This window comes from Podarcis tiliguerta, assembly GCF_965153285.1.
Source record: "Podarcis tiliguerta genome assembly, chromosome: 2".
NCBI lineage: Eukaryota > Metazoa > Chordata > Lepidosauria > Squamata > Lacertidae > Podarcis > Podarcis tiliguerta.
In genome coordinates, this window is record NC_139535.1 from 16,333,622 (window position 1) to 16,352,249 (window position 18,628).

General features: G+C 44.2%; 2 protein-coding genes across 2 annotated transcripts in view; both read right to left on the bottom strand.

Annotated features, from left to right (window-relative positions):
• Positions 1-18,628, bottom strand: part of LOC310672852 (uncharacterized protein) — a gene marked incomplete at its 3' end in the record, with an annotated part of 81,222 nt that overhangs the window by 9,414 nt on the left and 53,180 nt on the right. Inside the window, exon 2 of the mRNA XM_083430508.1 lies at positions 15,263-15,330. The remainder of the gene's footprint in view (positions 1-15,262; positions 15,331-18,628) is intronic.
• The window catches only part of LOC310672941 (uncharacterized protein), a gene marked incomplete at its 5' end in the record, with an annotated part of 173,689 nt that overhangs the window by 7,652 nt on the left and 147,409 nt on the right, over positions 1-18,628 (bottom strand). The window contains one exon of the mRNA XM_083430624.1: positions 7,940-8,189. Within this exon, the coding sequence (XP_083286750.1) occupies positions 8,098-8,189 (92 nt within the window). The 3' untranslated portion in view covers positions 7,940-8,097. The remainder of the gene's footprint in view (positions 1-7,939; positions 8,190-18,628) is intronic.

Sequence of the window (18,628 nt, forward strand, 5' to 3'; positions counted from 1 at the left end):
GGGCATACCAGGAGAGGCAGTCCCATAGGTAAGTGGGTCCTAAGCCACATAGGGCTTTAAAGGTCAAAACCAGCACCTGAAACCTGACCCTGTACTCCACCAGGAGCCAGTGCAGTTGGTAAAGAACTGGAGCCTCGCTGCGGCATTCTGCACCCGCTGGAGTTTCTGGGTCAGCTTCAAGGGCAGCCCCACATAGAGCGAGTTACAATAATCATAGAATCATAGAATCATAGAATCATAGAGTTGGAAGAGACCACAAGGGCCATCGAGTCCAACCCCCTGCCAAGCAGGAAACACCATCAGAGCACTCCTGACATATGGTTGTCAAGCCTCTGCTTAAAGACCTCCAAAGAAGGAGACTCCACCACACTCCTTGGCAGCAAATTCCACTGTCGAACAGCTCTTACTGTCAGGAAGTTCTTCCTAATGTTTAGGTGGAATCTTCTTTCTTGTAGTTTGGATCCATTGCTCCGTGTCCGCTTCTCTGGAGCAGCAGAAAACAACCTTTCTCCCTCCTCCATGTGACATCCTTTTATATATTTGAACATGGCTATCATATCCCCCCTTAACCTCCTCTTCTCCAGGCTAAACATGCCCAGCTCCCTTAGCCGTTCCTCATAAGGCATCGTTTCCAGGCCTTTGACCATTTTGTTTGCCCTCCTCTGGACACGTTCCAGTTTGTCAGTGTCCTTCTTGAACTGTGGTGCCCAGAACTGGACACAGTACTCCAGGTGAGGTCTGACCAGAGCAGAATACAGTGGCACTATAGCTTCCCTTGATCTAGATGCTATACTCCTATTGATGCAGCCCAGAATTGCATTGGCTGTTTTAGCTGCCGCGTCACACTGTTGGCTCATGTCAAGTTTGTGGTCAACCAAGACTCCTAGATCCTTTTCACATGTACTGCTCTCAAGCCAGGTGTCACCCATCTTGTATTTGTGCCTCTCATTTTTTTTGCCCAAGTGCAATACTTTACATTTCTCCCCGTTAAAATTCATCTTGTTTGTTTTGGCCCAGTTCTCTAATCTGTCAAGGTCGTTTTGAAGTGTGATCCTGTCCTCTGGGGTGTTAGCCACCCCTCCCAGTTTGGTGTCATCTGCAAATTTGATCAGGATGCCCTTGAGTCCATCATCCAAGTCGTTGATAAAGATGTTGAATAAGACCGGGCCCAAGACAGAACCCTGTGGCACCCCACTAGTCACTCTTCTCCAGGATGAAGAGGAACCATTGATGAGCACCCTTTGGGTCCGGTCAGTCAGCCAGTTACAAATCCACTGAGTGGTAGCATAGTCAAGACCGCATTTTACCAGCTTCTTTACAAGAATATCATGGGGCACCTTGTCAAATGCCTTGCTGAAATCAAGGTAGGCTACATCCACTGCGTTCCCTTCATCTACCAGGCTTGTAATTCTGTCAAAAAATGAGATCAGGTTCGTCTGACATGACTTATTTTTCAGAAATCCATGCTGACTATTGGTGATCACAGCATTCCTTTCTAGGTGCTCACAGATTGTTTGCTTGATGATCTGCTCCAGAATCTTCCCTGGTATTGATGTCAGACTGACTGGGCGGTAATTATTTGGGTCCTCTCTTTTCCCCTTTTTGAAAATAGGGACATTTGCCCTCCTCCAGTCTGCTGGGACTTTGCCTGTTCTCCAGGAATTCTCAAAGATGACTGCCAGTGGTTCTGAGATCACATCTGCCAGTTCTTTTAATACTCTTTTAATACTCAAGCCTGGAGTATTATTTTTAATACTCTTTTTATACTCAAGCCTGGAGGTGACCGTTGTATGGATCACTGTGGCCAGATCAGGGCGAGAAACGTAAGGGAACAACTGCTTAATACGGCAGAGATGGAAAAATGCCACCTTTGCTGTGGCTGCAACCTGCGCCTCTATGGAAAGGGAGGCATCAAAGGTTACACCCAAGCTCTTGACAGAAGGCGCTGGCACTACTTGAGCCCCCGCAAGAGATGGGAGTTGGCCCCCCAACCACATGTAGTCCCGACCCCGCCAGAAGACCTCTGTCTTCAAAGGATTTAACTTCAACCGGCTCCCATGCAGCCATTCAGCCACAGCTTCCAAGCATCTGGTCAGTGTGTCCGGGGCCAAGTCTTGAGGCTCCGTCGCGAGTATGCCGTCTGAGGTCCCGCTTCATTTTCCGGAGCCCCTTGGCAAACCAGGGAGCCCAGTTTCGGAGGGGTGGCAGAGGGCGCTTAGGTGCGATCTCATTGATGGCCACCAAGAGCCGGTTATTCCAGTTCTTGACAAACTCATGCATGGAGACGGCTTCTTACTTCTGTGTGAAATGTTTTTCCCTGATGTTTTCCACACCCTTGGCACATTAACATCATGTGCAAACCAGGTAAGTGTAAAGAGTGCCGTTTCAACCCAAACGTGGTGAATATTTTATACAGGAATCAGTTGGGGCAGCAGACATGCAACCGCACCCCTCTAGACCTCACTTAGCACCGGAGATGAGAGTGGCAACCAAGATTTACAAAGCTGAGGCATCTCTGTCCTTCAAGGACACTAGTCATACCAGGAGTTAAATGTGCTTCAGGTTGAGCGTTTTCAGGTTACGCTCCGCGGCAACCTGGAAGTAATGTAGCGTGTTACTTCCGGGTTTCACCTCTTGCGCATGCACAGACGCTCAAAATGACGTCACGTGAATGCGCGGAAGCAGCGAATCGTGACCTGCAGGCTCAGGTTCCGTTTGATTCAGGATGCAAATGGGGCTCCGGAACGGATCCCATTCGCATCCAGAGGTACCACTGTAAACCACTTTAAACAGTCATGGCTTCCCCCAAAGAATTCTGGGAGCTGTAGTTTGTTAAGGTTGCTTGGAGCTGTTAGGTATGGTTGCCATGTTTTGAAGAGCAAAAAAGAATCCTTATGAGGACTCTCATTTTAAATATCTTTACCATATGTAGGCTACAGAAACTATAGAAGCTATATTGCCCGGGGGGCGGGGAAGAGAAGAGAAGAGGCAATCAAGTCTTTAACCATGGCAACCCTGGTTAAAGTGGGGTAGAAGTGGAAGGATCATTAGGCGCGAGTGATCATGCTCTTCTGAAGTTTACTATACAGCGGAAAGGAGCAGCCAAGCATACTAGGACTCAATTTCTTGACTTTAAGAAAGCCGACTTCATAAAACTTAGGGAAGTGCTGGGTGAGATCCCATGGACAGTAATACTAAAAGGAAAGGGAGTTCATGATGGCTGGGAGTTTGTTAAGAGGGAGATAGTAAAAGCACAACTTCAGGCAATACCAATGAGACGGAAACATGGAAGGTGCCTAAAGAAGCCAGGGTGGCTATCTAAAGAACTTTTAACTGAGTTAAGATTAAAAAAGGATGTGTACAAAAAATGGAAAAGGGGGGAAACCACCAAAGAGGAATTCAAACAAATAGCCAGCACATGTAGGCACAAAGTCAGAAAAGCTAAGGCACAGAATGAACTCAGGCTTACTAGAGAGGTTAAAAGCAACAAAAAAGGCTTTTATGGGTATGTTCGTAGCAAAAGGAAGAACAAAGAAACAGTGGGGTCGCTCAGAGGAGAAGATGGAGAAATGCAAACAGGGGACACAGAAAGGGCTGAACTCCTCAATGCCTTCTTTGCCTCAGTCTTCTCCGATAAAGAAAACAATGCCCGACCTGAAGAATTTGGAGGAAACGATTCAGCAGAGAAAACACAACCCAGAATAACTAAGGAGATAGTACAAGAATACTTGGCCAGTTTAGATGTATTCAAGTCTCCAGGGCCAGATGAACTGCATCCAAGAGTATTAAAAGAACTGGCAGATGTGATCTCAAAACCACTGGCAGTCATCTTTGAGAATTCCTGGAGAACAGGCGAAGTCCCGGCAGACTGGAGGAGGGCAAATGTTGTCCCTATTTTCAAAAACGGGAAAAGAGAGGACCCAAATAATTACCGCCCAGTCAGTCTGACATCAATACCAGGGAAGATTCTGGAGCAGATCATTAAGCAAACAGTCTGTGAGCACCTAGAAAGGAATGCTGTGATCACCAATAGTCAGCATGGATTTCTGAAAAACAATTCATGTCAGACTAACCTGATCTCGTTTTATGACAGAATTACAAGCCTGGTAGATGAAGGGAATGCAGTGGATGTAGCCTACCTTGATTTCAGCAAGGCATTTGACAAGGTACCCCATGATATTCTTGTAAAGAAGCTGGTAAAAAGCGGTCTTGACTATGCTACCACTCAGTGGATTTGTAACTGGCTGACTGACCGGACCCAAAGGGTGCTCATCAATGGTTCCTCTTCATCCTGGAGAAGAGTGACTAGTGGGGTGCCACAAGGTTCTGTCTTGGGCCCGGTCTTATTCAACATCTTTATCAACGACTTGGAGGATGGACTCAAGGGCATCCTGATCAAATTTGCAGATGACACCAAACTGGGAGGGGTGGCTAACACCCCAGAGGACAGGATCACACTTCAAAACGACCTTGACAGATTAGAGAACTGGGCCAAAACAAACAAGATGAACTTTAACAGGGAGAAATGTAAAGTATTGCACTTGGGCAAAAAAAATGAGAGGCACAAATACAAGATGGGTGACACCTGGCTTGAGAGCAGTACATGTGAAAAGGATCTAGGAGTCTTGGTTGACCACAAACTTTACATGAGCCAACAGTGTGACGCGGCAGCTAAAAAAGCCAATGCAATTTTGGGCTGCATCAATAGGAGTATAGCATCTAGATCAAGGGAAGTAATAGTGCCACTGTATTCTGCTCTGGTCAGACCTCACCTGGAGTACTGTGTCCAGTTCTGGGCACCACAGTTCAAGAAGGACACTGACAAACTGGAACGTGTCCAGAGGAGGGCAACCAAAATGGTCAAAGGCCTGGAAACGATGCCTTATGAGGAACGGCTAAGGGAGCTGGGCATGTTTAGCCTGGAGAAGAGGAGGTTAAGGGGTGATATAATAGCCATGTTCAAATATATAAAAGGATGTCACATGGAGGAGGGAGAAAGGTTGTTTTCTGCTGCTCCAGAGAAGCGGACACGAAGCAATGGATCCAAACTACAAGAAAGAAGATTCCACCTAAACATTAGGAAGAACTTCCTGACAGTAAGAGCTGTTCGACAGTGGAATTTGCTGCCAAGGAGTGTGGTGGAGTCTCCTTCTTTGGAGGTCTTTAAGCAGAGGCTTGACAACCATATGTCAGGAGTGCTCTGATGGTGTTTCCTGCTTGGCAGGGGGTTGGACTCGATGGCCCTTGTGGTCTCTTCCAACTCTATGATTCTATCCCTTAAAACCCTTATTTCCCTCAGAGTTACAATTCACCAAGTTCTCTGTGACAAGGAATAGACAGTGAAGCCACTCTACATATTATCTCTCTGGGAGGGGAACAGGGAGTCTCCTCTTAGCAAACTACAGCTCCCAGAATGCTTTGGGGGAAGCCATGACTGACTGAAGGGGTACTAAAGTGATTTAAATGTGGCGCGGATGTGGCCCTCGAGGGAGAAGGCAAGCAATCAGGAGGAAAGTGGGAACACAATGGAGCCCACGGGGGCCATTTTGCTCAGCAGCCTCCAGTGCCATTGTGTTCCTCCCAGGGAAACACAGCACCCGTCCCCACTGCCTGCCTTCTGAGATGTGGGGTCCCAAGGACAGCTTGTGACACAGCGTTGTAGGGCAAGGCTGTTTCAAGGGAAGGTGGGAAAATGCATTTCTGCCACATAGCAGCCTGGATGATTTGTGGAGTGGGCTGCGAGTTTTTCCCCTTTTTCTCTTCAGCGGTGTCTCCCAAATACATTTCTATTCCATGCAGTCAATCAGAATTCATTGCCCGTCCTCTGGAAGACAAGGCCTCGAGAAAGATTCTTGACAAGATGGCGGTCTGGCAGTGCATCACCTGCCACTCAGACCCATATATATACCTCCATGGGGTTAACTCGCCACCGCCCATCAGAATCAATGCGGAAAAAATCGTGATGATTTATGTGATCTTTGAATCAAGTCTACTTACAGGCAAAAGCGGGCTGGGAGGGGCAGGGGTTGATTCTAGGATTAAGTCTCCTGGGTCTACCTAGCAATGGATGATCTTTGCCTTAATTTGTAACTCAATGCCTTGAACATCCCACTGGCATTTCTTTTTAAATGCTGATAATGTTTTATTGCAGGTTTTTTATTATTATTTTGGTATCTCATTGTTAACAAAGTATTTTTATACATATGAAGAGCAGATCTTGGATTGACAAAATTATGGTTTGTAAAGTAAAAAGATTTAAAAAAAAGGTTTTGTTTATCTCTGTTCTGAAATCCGCTTTTAAAGTAAAGTGTGTCAATATATTTGGGTTTGTTTATAAAGGAGAAGTGACTAGCTGTTCCTGGAAGCCCAAAAATGAGCTCCGTATCAACAAAAGTTTTACCTATAATTATTCATAATGAAAAGTTGTAAGAAATGTGAGATTTTCCACCCTTGAGCTTTTGAACTACAACCCCCATCAATCTTGGCCATACAGGCTGAAGCTTATGGGCGTTGTTTCCCAACATCTGAGCAACCCCATGTTGGATATCCCTGCTCTATACTTTTTTCATTTAATTTCTATTCCACTTTATATTTTCAAGAAAAATCTCAAAGTGGTTCACAGCATATTAAATCAATAAAACCTAAATAAAACAACCTGAAAAATGTGAAATATAGAATATACAGTCAAAGCAACATAACAGAAAACCAAAATATTATCTTAAAGATTTCAAAATAAAACAGTACAAAGGTCGACCACAGAATTCATATTTAACATAGTAGAGCTGGGCGAGTCTGGGCCCCACCCCTTTGGCCAGGTGGAAAAGACCTTGCAGGGAGTGGTGGACTTTACACCTCACAGCCGGGCGATGTTCCTCCGGCCTCATGAGCAGCCTCTTTAATGGGACCCAAGTGTGTTTAAGGCTGCAATTAACTCAATCTTCCCTAGATCTACTTTCAGCAGAAGCATGTGCCACTCCCACTGCCCATCTTCAAGAGCAAAGTAGCAAGCATATGTATCCCGTAGGCGCGCTTGGCTCTTCCTGTTCAGCGTCACTAAAACTCTCCTCCCCCCACCCCTTCTCACGAAACGACAGCCTCCTTTTAAGCTCCCTGACAGTTATTTGCTATTCCTCCACCATTGCTCTCACAGTGCATGTGCGATACACACGCTTTGCTCTAGGGCCTCCTGAAGCATCTTACGCGCCGAGACAAAGGGACGCTCTCCTGCTAAATGCACGCTCACTGATTGCAGGAACGTACTCGGGAGAAACACGAACTAGCCTTGCACGGAAAAAGCATCCCCTCTACTTCTCTACCCCCTCCCCTCCCCCAGCCTAGTCCCACACTTTCTCCCCTAAACCAAAACCTAATCAGGGACCCAGCTGAGGAGAGCTGCACCGAGGCATTAGTGGGAAAATCCCCCTCCCCTGATTCTTCCCAGGAGCAGGAGGACTGTATAGATTTGGAAAAGTGATTTGCAGAGGAACATAGTTCAGAAGGCAGAAGCTGGGAAATACTGGATGGGGAACAGCTTGCAGAAGAAACTCTGGAGGGGGGGAGAGTTAACAGATTCACTGTCTCTGGAAAGCATCCATCCGCTCTCCCCAAGGTCAAGCAGAGCAGCTAAAGTGGCAGGACAGAAAGCACAGAGGGAACGAGCTCAGATTACGAGACGCAGAAGTGGCAGGGGTGACTAGGGATGTGAGGGACTGGACCTCTTCATTGGGAGCATCGCCATTCCTAGAAGACGGGTTCTTTATGCCCTTGCTGGGATCATTTAAAGTGTCTAACTGGTAAGAAGACTCCTTTTCCTTTGTTCTGCTTATCTACGGCCAAGGGGGAAGGAAGCCATTTCCCTGAAGCCTAACAGATGCTGATCCACAAGACAAGGGCAGCCCATCATTTTGGCATTGAAAGGCGGAGTCAAAACATCACATACCTTGGGCATTCCAGATTCACACTCTCCCCGTGTTTATCTAGCAACAACTTGCAACTTACTTTGTACATTTATTATATGTGACTTTCATTACTTTAACATATATATGTGTGTATACAAATTTAAATACAACCACCAGAACATCACACAGGTTCCATGCTTTAAAATTTACTCCCCCCTTTATGAGTTTCTTGATGTGAAGCAAAGAGCGAAAACTGAGTGGAACACTGCATACATTTATATGGCTTTTCACCTGTGTGAATTTGCTTGTGAATATTAAGGTCTCCACTCCTTCCAAAGCTCTTTCCACATTCCCTACATCTGTGGTTTCCCCCCTGTGTGAGTTAGCAGATGTTTCCTAAGGCCTCCACTATGACTGAAGCTCTTTCCACATTCAATACATTTAAACGGTTTCTCCCCCGTGTGAGTACGTTGATGTCTTCTAAGGGCTCCACTATGACTGAAGCTCTTTCCACATTCAATACATTTAAATAGTTTCTACCTCATGTGAATTTGTTGATGTATTCTAAGGGCTCCACTATGACTGAAGCTCTTTCCACATTCAATGCATTTAAATGGTTTCTCCCCAGTGTGAGTTCGTTGATGTCTTCTAAGGTGACCACTTTGACTGAAGCTCTTTCCACATTCAATACATTTAAACCGTTTCTCCCCCCTGTGAGTTCGTTGATGTATTCTAAGGTCTCCATTATGAGCAAAGCTCTTTCCACATTCAATACATTTAAATGGTTTCTCCCCAGTGTGAGTTCGTTGATGTCTTCTAAGGTGACCACTACAACTGAAGCTCTTTCCGCACTCCATGCATTCAAACAGTTTCTCCCCTGTGTGAGTTTGTTGATGTGTTCTAAGGTGACCACTTTGACTGAAGCTCTTTCCGCACTCCATGCATTCAAACAGTTTCTCCCCGTGTGAGTTCGTTGATGTATTCTAAGGTTTCCACTATGACTGAAGGTCTTTCCACATTCAGTGCATTTAAATGGTTTCTCCCCCGTGTGAGTTCGTTGGTGTATTCCAAGTTCTCCGTTTTGAGCAAAGCTCTTTCCACATTCAATGCATTTAAATGGTTTCTCCCCTGTGTGAGTTCGTTGATGTCTTCTAAGGGCTCCGTTATGAGCAAAGCTCTTTCCACATTCAATACATTTAAATGGTTTCTCCCCAGTGTGAGTTCGTTGATGTGTTCTAAGGTTTCCACTTTTACTGAAGCTCTTTCCGCACTCCATGCATTCAAAGGGTTTCTCCCCCGTGTTAGTTCGTTGGTGTATCCTCATTTTTCCACAGTGATTAAAGCACATTGCACATTCCGTGCATTTAAATGGCTTCTCTGCTCTTCCCACTCATTTCACAGACCGCTCCGTAGAATCCTGACCATCATCTTCCTCACCTGTTTGGGGTGGGGAGAGAATCCTGTTAGACTTCTATGAAAGACAAGAAAGGAACTGAACACACGTCAATTCCCATGTGCACCTTCTCTTATTTTAACACCCTCTCCATTCTCCACTGTTCTCTCCATGTTCCAAACTTTTAGGAATGCAGATGAGATAATGGCAAGAGAAACCCATGATCACTCCATTCACACTTAAGAAAGCACCATCATTTTATAATAGACATCCACGGTGTAACTGGCTTATAAGACACTTCTGTCTTTTTCTTTTTGAAGTGAGGAAACTGAAGTGTTCTTATGCCACAGGTAACTGTAAAAATATTTTAACATATTAGAACCTAAAGAGAGCCTGCTGGATTGGTTAAAGGCCCACCTAGTCCAGCATCCTGTTCTCACAGTGGCCAAGCAGATGCCTGTAGGAAACCAGCAAGCAAGATTTCAGCCCAAGAGCCCTCTGCCCTCCTGTGCTTTCCAGAATGTAGTATTGAGAAGCATTACTGCCTAGGACCATGAGGGCAGAGCACAGAAATCAGCTTAATCCCTTTTTTCAAGATATCCAAGTTGCTGGCCATCACTGTCTCTTGTAGGATATAAGTCCATAGATTAACTATGCTTCTGTTTATTCATCTTCTGCAGCCCATAAAGGCTCATAAATGTATTATGGCTTAAGCTTTTGTGAGCTGAAGCCTGACAATGTGGAATCTTGACTAAGAAAGCTGGTGCCACTATAAACCCGTGTTTTTGTCGGGTTTTTGTACTTATTTTGAACTTAAGTCTTAATCTGCAAAGGACTGCTTTGAATACATGGGTGGCCCTTGAATGGAGAAGAAGAAAGCACCTTGCTTGCATCTGGATCCCCTGGGAGAGGCAGTGGATCCAGGGATTGTGAATGAACAAGACCTCTGCCTTCCGTGCGGTGGGAGCGGGGTGGGTTAAAAGTGGAGGAGAGACCTCCCCCTCCTGTCCTTTTGGGAAATAGGAGCTTTTGCCGTGAGTAAACAACTTAGATGGCAAGTTCTCAAGAGAAGCACTTTGGAACACTGCTTGCTCATACTATGTGTGTTTTGCGTGTGCATGTGTGTTTTGGACTTAGAAGACACTACACTAGTGGCCAAAATTGTGGAAACTATGGAGAAAGTGTTTTTCTGGGGTTTGATGGCTCATAACACCACCCTTTTATGGAGTAATATCATAAAATTTTATATCAATGGAAAGATCCAGTGGTACCTTGTGTTACAGACGCTTCAGGTTATAGACTCTGCTAACCCAGAAATAGTACCTCGGGTTAAGAACCTTGCTTCAGGATGAGAACAGAAATCGTGCTCTGGCGGTGCGGCAACAGCGGGAGGCCCCATTAGCTAAAGTGGTGCTTCAGGTTAAGAACAGTTTCAGGTTAAGAACGGACCTCCGGAACGAATTAAGTTCTTAACCCGAAGTACCACTGTAATTTAAAGTAAAATGTAATACAACAACTTTTAGGAAGGATTACAACATACCGTAAATAAGCAGGACATTTGCCAGTGTGTTATGTGATTGCTATCAAGTTGGTTGCGGATTTTTTTGTTCTTTCATTTAGTGAACTTGTAAAATGTAATAACATAAATGGCACAAAGAGTTGACTTGGTGATTGCGGGCTTCCGGTCTGGATCGTGGAGGAAATGGCGGTGCCCGGGGCATCGTCCGAGTAAGATAGAGCCTTTAGGGGGATTTCAGGTGACCGAGGGGAGGTTTTAGGGCTAAAAAAGAAAAGCCCTAAAAAGAAAAGCAGAGAAAAGAACTAAAAAGAAAAGCAAAGAAAAGAACTTTGCTTCAGAATGAGAACAGAAATTGTGCTCTGGCGGCGCAGCAGCAGGAGGCCCCATTAGCTAAAGTGGTGCTTCAGGTCAAGAACAGTTTCAGGTTAAGAACGGACCACTGTAATTTAAAGTACCACTGTAATTTAAAGTAGAATGTAATACAACAACTTTAAGGAAGGATCACAACATAAATAAGCAGGACATTTGTCAGTGTGTTATGTGATATCAAGTTGGTTGGGGTTTTTTCCCCCTTTCATTTCGTGAACTTGCAAAACGTAATAAAATTAAACAAATGGCACAAAGAGTTGACTTGGTGATTATGGGCTTCCGGTCTGGATGGTGGAGGAAATGGTGTCACCTGGGCGTCATCCGAGTAAGGCGGAGCCTTTAGGGGGATTTCAGGCGACCGAGGGGAAGTTTTAGGGCTAAAAAAGAAAAGCCCTCACAAAACTGCAGAAGAGTGGGGCTCCAACGGGGTCCAGCTGAGCCCCAGGTCTTCTGTCAAACCGGCTCCCGCAACTGCATCAGCAGCGGGTGGGGGAGGGGAAGACGGTCAAGGTGGGCTGTCGGCTCCAACGCACACATGAATATCCAAAGCCTAAAAGCCGCTCTCTGAAGTGACAGATCTTCTGTTATAAGGTAAAATAAAAAGAAGCTTTTGGAGAGGAATTAAAAATATTTGGACTTAAATTTGAACTTCATAGTGAGAAGTATTAAAAATGGAAGCCGTGCTTCCGCTATTCAGGGGAGAACCCTGCAGAGACGTTTTGTGAATAAGATGAAATGAGATGAATGAGATGAAAGCCCCCAAAAATCTACATTATAGCCTCTGAGTGAAAGAACAGGATTTGTAAATAGTTGCCTCTCAGTTTTGACAAGCTCTGCGGTTTGAATATCCAACACCTTGGAAATTTTTGAGACATCCACCAAAGTCTGGCAGGATCAGACCCTGTGTAGCTGGAGGGGTAATAAAAAAGGAAAGTGGCCAACATATAGAGATTTGTTAATAAAAGAGGAGAAAGGTTTGAAATTTAAAAGTTATGAAAACTTGAAAGGTACTTTACAAAGTTGGTTGCATCACAGACAAATTAATGAGCAGTTTGAAGAACATAATAAAAGGGGGTTCAGCTATACTATCTCAAACTTTCAAAAGGAAATTGTGGAGGGAAATACCAAATTATTGAAGAAAGCTTATAACATTTTGCTATATGGAGAGACTTTAGATGAGAAGGTAAAATCGGCCCAAATAAAATGGGCTCCGGATGTTGGGCTTAATATACAGTTGGAGGAATGGGAAAGTTTATGAAAACAAATGTAAAGTTTACAGACTGTATATCATTAAGAGAAAATTACAGTGGTACCTTGGGTTAAGTACTTAATTCATTCCAGCGGTCCGTTCTTAACCTGAAACTGTTCTTAACCTGAAGCACCACTTCAGCTAATGGGGCCTCCTGCTGCTGCGCCGCTGGAGCACGATTTCTGTTCTCATCCTGAAGCAAAGTTCTTAACCTAAGGTACTATTTCTGGGTTAGCAGAGTCTGTAACCTGAAGCGTCTGTAACCTGAAACGTCTGTAACCTGAGGTACCACTGTATTTGAAAATGATATATTGATGGTATATCACACTGGAAAAATGTATAAAACCGGATCCAAGATATGTTGGAGATGTAAAGAGAAAGATGGTACTTTTTTCATGTATGGTGGGAATGCAAGAAGGTTAAAGAATACTGGGAAATGATATATAATGAACTGGAAAAAATGTTGAAAAAACTCTTTGTTTAAAAACCAGAATCTTTCCTGCTTCTAATTTTAGATCATGATACATGAGAGGGAAATTGGACATAGTTTATGTAGGCGACAACAGCAACAAGAAATTTATTAGCACCGGTATGGAAAACACAAAACGCCAACAAAGGAAGCATGGCAAGCCAAGCTTATGGACTACGCGGAACTGGCTAAGCTGACAGAGAGAATACATGAGAGAGACAACATTGATTTCAAAAAAGAGTGGGAACCATTTATAAACTATATAAAAAGACAGTATAAAGATATGGCTTCATTGGCAGGTTTTGACAACTATATAAGAAGCAAAATCAGCATAGAATTTGTTTAATAAATCAATACGGAAATATGGGGGAAGCCAAAGAGGAGGGAGGGGAGAAATACGGATATAGAAATTGTTCAATTAAGATTTGTGGAAATTTGTTGTTATAATTTGAAAATTCAATAAAAATAATTTTTAAAAAAATGTGTTGTGCGATTGCTATCAAGTTGGTTGAGGTTTTTTTCATTTAGTGAGCTTGTAAAACATAATAAAATTAAATAAATGGGGCAAAGAGTTGACTGGTCACCTAGAAAGGGATGTAAAATAGTACTATTAAGTGAACAAGGCTACAGTTATGAAGATATTAGAAGAAAAATTGGCAGAAACTTAACCAAAGGGGACCTTTCTAAATTTTGGAAGAGGTATAAGGAGACGCAGTCACTACAAAATCAGACTGGGCTAAAACCATGTTAACTGGACAGCAGAACAATGGGACAGTGTTATTTGGAGTGTGGAGATGAAAATCTCGCCTGGTAGTGATGGCATGAAATACATGAGGAGAATCGGAGGAGATTTACATCCTATTTACACTGCACCTTCCGTGAAACACCCAGTCCGTGCTATGATCTGGGGCTGTATGACAGCACGAGGTGTGGACAAAATTTGTGTCATTAATGGGAAAGTAAATGCCCCCAAATACATAGCCCAGACTTGAACCCAATCAAAAATCTATGGAGCTGACTAAAGAAACTTGTTAGTCAGAAGCAGCCCAGCAATAAAACCCAATTAATAAGGGAAATAATTTAATCTTAGTTTCACATTATTACAGCTGCAGAACTAAAAAGCTTACTTTACTCCATGGAAGGCTAAAGGTTACCCAGCTAAGTATTAACTGACACGGTGAGAATTTTTGTATATCTCTTTTGTTGTATGCGTTTCGTTTCATCTTTATGACTGCTGTTGTAATAAATAATCCTTCATAAAAGTTATTGCATTACATTTTTCATTACATTATATTTCTATTGATATATAATAAGACTTCTGAAGGCAGCCCTGTACAGGGAAGTATTCCATGTTTTCGGTGTTTTTATTTTGTTGGAAGCCTTCCAGAGTGGCCGAGGAACCCAGTCACGTGGGCAGGGTGCAAGTAATGAAGAATTATTTATTATTATTATTATTATTATTATTATTATTATTATTATTATTATTATTCCCTCCTTAGCCTGACCTGCTATGCATGCTAATCAGAGACTCTGTCCCAACCACCCCCTTGAACACAACACGGCTTCCTATTTTTACTGCTATTCTTTACATTTCTATACTGCCCTTCCTCCGAAGATCACAGGGCAGCTTACAATAGAAAATCAGAGATGCACAGCACAGTAAGAAATAGAAACGACAACTGCCCCCTTACGCACGTACAAATGCAGGTGTGAAGGCCATAGATTGTTTAATGAGCCCAATGCCTGGGAGAAGAGGAATGCTTTTGCCTGGTGTCTAAAGAGAAGGAAGGAAGGAAGGAAGGAAGGAAGGAAGGAAGGAAGGAAGGCTGTACATTGAGGTTCACTTCCGAGGGTCTTCTGCCAGTTCCCTCCCTGCAAGAAGCGAAGTGACAGGGAACCAGGCAGAGGGTCTTCTCGCTGGTGGCGCCCTCCCTTCCAATTTCAAATAAATAAACAACTATCTGACTTTTAGAAGACATCTGGAGGCAGCCCTGTATTGGGAAATTTTTAACGTTTGATGTTTTATTATGGTTTATCTATGTTGTAAGCCGCACAGAGTGGCTAGGGAAGCCCAGCCAGATAGGCAGGTATTATTATTATTATTATTATTATTATTAACCTGCCGAACCATCCCCAAGCCTCTCCCCTTTCCCGCCTCCTTCCCTGCAACTCCATTTGCACCAGATCTGGGCAGGAAGAAGGTTCTCTCATTCCACAACGGACCCCCCCCCTTCAAGGCCCCATTAAGAGAAACAGCTCCCTTTCCTCCCTTCTCTTCTTCTCCCCGTCCCGGGGCTTCTCATCCTGGACCCCCACCCCTTGCCAAGCCCCTTCCCTCCTTCCCCGCCGCTGGCTTTGCACTCACCCGAAATCCTGAGGGCGGCGGCAGATGCAGCGACCCTGGGCAGCGGGGGCGGGAATGGGAGCCCCCGCCTGGGAGTGACCCCGCTTAATTGGGAGGCTTAATTAGGAGGAAGCGGCCCCGCTTCCCGCCCCCTTCCCTCCCTCGTTTGCAAGCCTTGATTTTATCTCCGCTGGTGAAGCCGGAAGTCAGGTGACTCTGGCGAGGAAGGAGAAGTTTCTCCCCCCCACAGCCTCTTTCTTTTCCTTTGCTAATTGGGGGAAGGAAAACCTTGCAGGACCAGCCAATGGGGAGACGAGGGAGGGAAGCTGGGCTTCCAGTATAGAGAACATCAGCTACTTTGGACCCCGCCGTCTTGCAGGAAAGTATTGTAATCAATAAACTCTTTACTGCCTCACCCATTTGGTTCAGATTGTATTTCAAGGAGGGATCAAGGGTCTCATGACCCACTCTTACAATGCAGGAAGCAGCTTACAGCAAAAAAAGCCTAATAACTCTTCTGGGTAAATGAATAAATCATTTTAATAAATATTTAAATGGAGACCATATTTTACATTCTCATGTTCATGCAAACATGCTTCCACTCCAACCTCACTTAGTCCCCACTTCCACCTCAGCAAAGTGTTCTTTATACAGAAATCTCCTGAAAAGAAGTCTCTCTATTTACATTATAGGGAGGGACCACTCTCTGTCTGGCTTATTGCACCTTCATAACACCTGTGTCCTGTATTCTCCTCACAGACACACAGAAACAGTGAACAGTGACATGCAGCAGCAGCAGCAGCAACAGCAAGACAGACGCCCTGTCAAAGAATACCTCCCATTCGACCACTCCCATGAATTTTTTTTTGGGGGGGGGACCATGTACTTTAGATGCCTGCCAAATGTACGCTACGGATGTGAAAGCAATACTCTTCACAGGAAATACTGAAAAAAAGTGGAAGGCAGTTTTAATTTGTAAGGAGAGAGGGGAAGTTCTTTGCTTTGCTTTCAGTCCTGACAGATAAAGCGATAAATTTAAAAAGCAACCCCTGTTTTCAGTGCTTTCTTTTTAAAGCAAATATGGTGCCGGTAATCACCATGAAATTGTTACAGCAAGTGTCATACTTTGAACAGTTTGGAGAAAAGAGGTTCCGGTACTGTGTAACCTTGAGTAGCCCGGCAAAAAAAATCCCTTTTTCTTTTTTAAGAAAAGCACCATAATTGCATGGGGGGTGATTGGGGGGGGGAGACAATCAACACTGCCAGTAGTACCTGTATGCAACCATATACACAAGAATTCTGTAGCAATGAATCCACTAGCAAATGGGAGGGGGGTGATGGGTGGTAAACAAATCTAAGCAGCATCTCGAGTGCTGAGATCCCATCAAAGGGAAGGGAAATGTGCACATGCCCTACAGCTGTGATAACATCTCTCTGAACGTCTTGCTTTTTTTAATACTATATCTATAGTTCCCGCAACCATTCCTCATAGGGCTTGGTTTCCAGATCCGTGGTCAGTTTAACTCCAACTCCCATTAGTCCCTACTGGCCCCCCTCATCCTGTGGGCCGTTTCCTTGAATACCTGCTCCTCGCGTTGCTTTTCATGGCCTACATCACCTGTGCCCACAACCTTGACCAGCAGGACTACCTCTACATGCAAGGTCAGCTGGACAAGAAGTTCCAGATCTTCTCCCGTGAGGAGGCAGCCTATGGGGATCTGCTGGCTCAGAATGGCCCCTCCGTCCTTAAGAACTGAACCGGTGTGGCCCCAATTTTATATGCGGGTGCTGGTGTCCTAGTATATTGGGGCCTGAGAGCCTGGTACCCTGCACTCTCCCATGCTAAGCACTGAACGATGCAATGTGCCTTGTACATCCTTTTGCTTTTATGCACTCGGGACTTGAGAGGTCTATAAATGGGACCTAAGAGTTCTGGCTTCCAGCAGGCCTACTTTGCTACAACTCTTAAAACACATATAAGGAGTTCTATATGGTGATCCCACATGGCCCAGTAGGTTGGAATCCTTGAGGAAAGAGGTGGTGAGGCATCTGATCAAAGATCTGTATTTTAAAATAAGCTTAAAAATATATTTGTAGATGCTTGCTCCAAATGCTTGCTCCAAATGCTTGCTCCAGGCCAGGCAGAAACCACCTGGCTGAGAGCCTTTTGTTTATTCTCCTGAACAAGGGCCCCTCATTGATTTGTTGCAGTACCTCAAAGTTGTAAAAAGGAGCAAAAGCTGGGAACAAAAGGTCATACGAATTACAGAATACAATCCAAGCTGCAAAAACATTAATTAGAGTTGGTAAATATTGCCTCCCATCAAAACATGGTTTAAGATATCCTGAGAAGGTTAAAAGGCAAAGAGCTAAAAGCAACAAAAGCTGCTGCCTGGTGAGGAAGAGAAACTGCTCTGAGGTTGTTTTTTTTGGTCACTTTGGAAACAGTTCTTGTTCTTTTGGTCATTTTAGAAACTTGATTTTTAATAAGTTCTTCCCTTCTAAAAATCAATCTATATATATATGTACTGACTTTAATGTGACTTTAATGTAAAAGAATGTAGAAAGTAAGAGATGTTAGATTCTTATGTTAGATTCTTATTTCATTGATGGTGTGTGAGAAGGTGAACCCAAGACCTCTGTTTATATGACAAAATTTGAAACCATGAGCCATCTGTTTTAGCCATTTTCCCTTGTTGCTAGAAGGGCAGAAGAGCAAAGGGCAGAAGAGCAAAGAGCAAAGGGTGATCTGATATTTAAGACGCCTTGTCAAGGCAAATGTAAGAGATTGATAGAAGGAAATATAGCTCTTTGTCTCCCATAAAAGGTAATAGGAAATGGGTGTATCTTTTATGATTGGTTCTAGCAAACAGCCAATAGGAATTTCAACCAGGCTGATTGGACAGAGGCAGCCAAAAGGAGGAGTAAGGAGGCTGGGCTGAGGGAATATAAGTGCTGGTCACCAGGGCTGGGGTGTGCAGAGCTTTTGGTAAATATACCACTGTGCCAATCATTTATTTGTCTGACAAATAAATTATTATTTTAATTTCTCTATTGCTGCGTTGAATATTTCATTCCAGCTAAGCGTTAACCACAAGCAGGGTGCTACAGTGGAACTCCAAAGATGGCAGAATTCAACCCCAAGTTCCTTGGAGGGAAGTCTCTAGAGCAGGGGTGGAGGAAAGCCTATGGCCCTCCAGAAGTTGGTGGACTTCAGCTGCCATCTACATCTGGAGGGCTGTGGATGCCCTATACCTGCTGTATAGGCTTAAAGGGATATATTGGGCCCAAAAAGAGTCCCCCCCCCCACTAGTTCTAAGAAGAACAATGAGTCACTGATAACCGATTGGAATTTAGGTGAGGTGGTCAGGTTGTTGTTGTTTATGA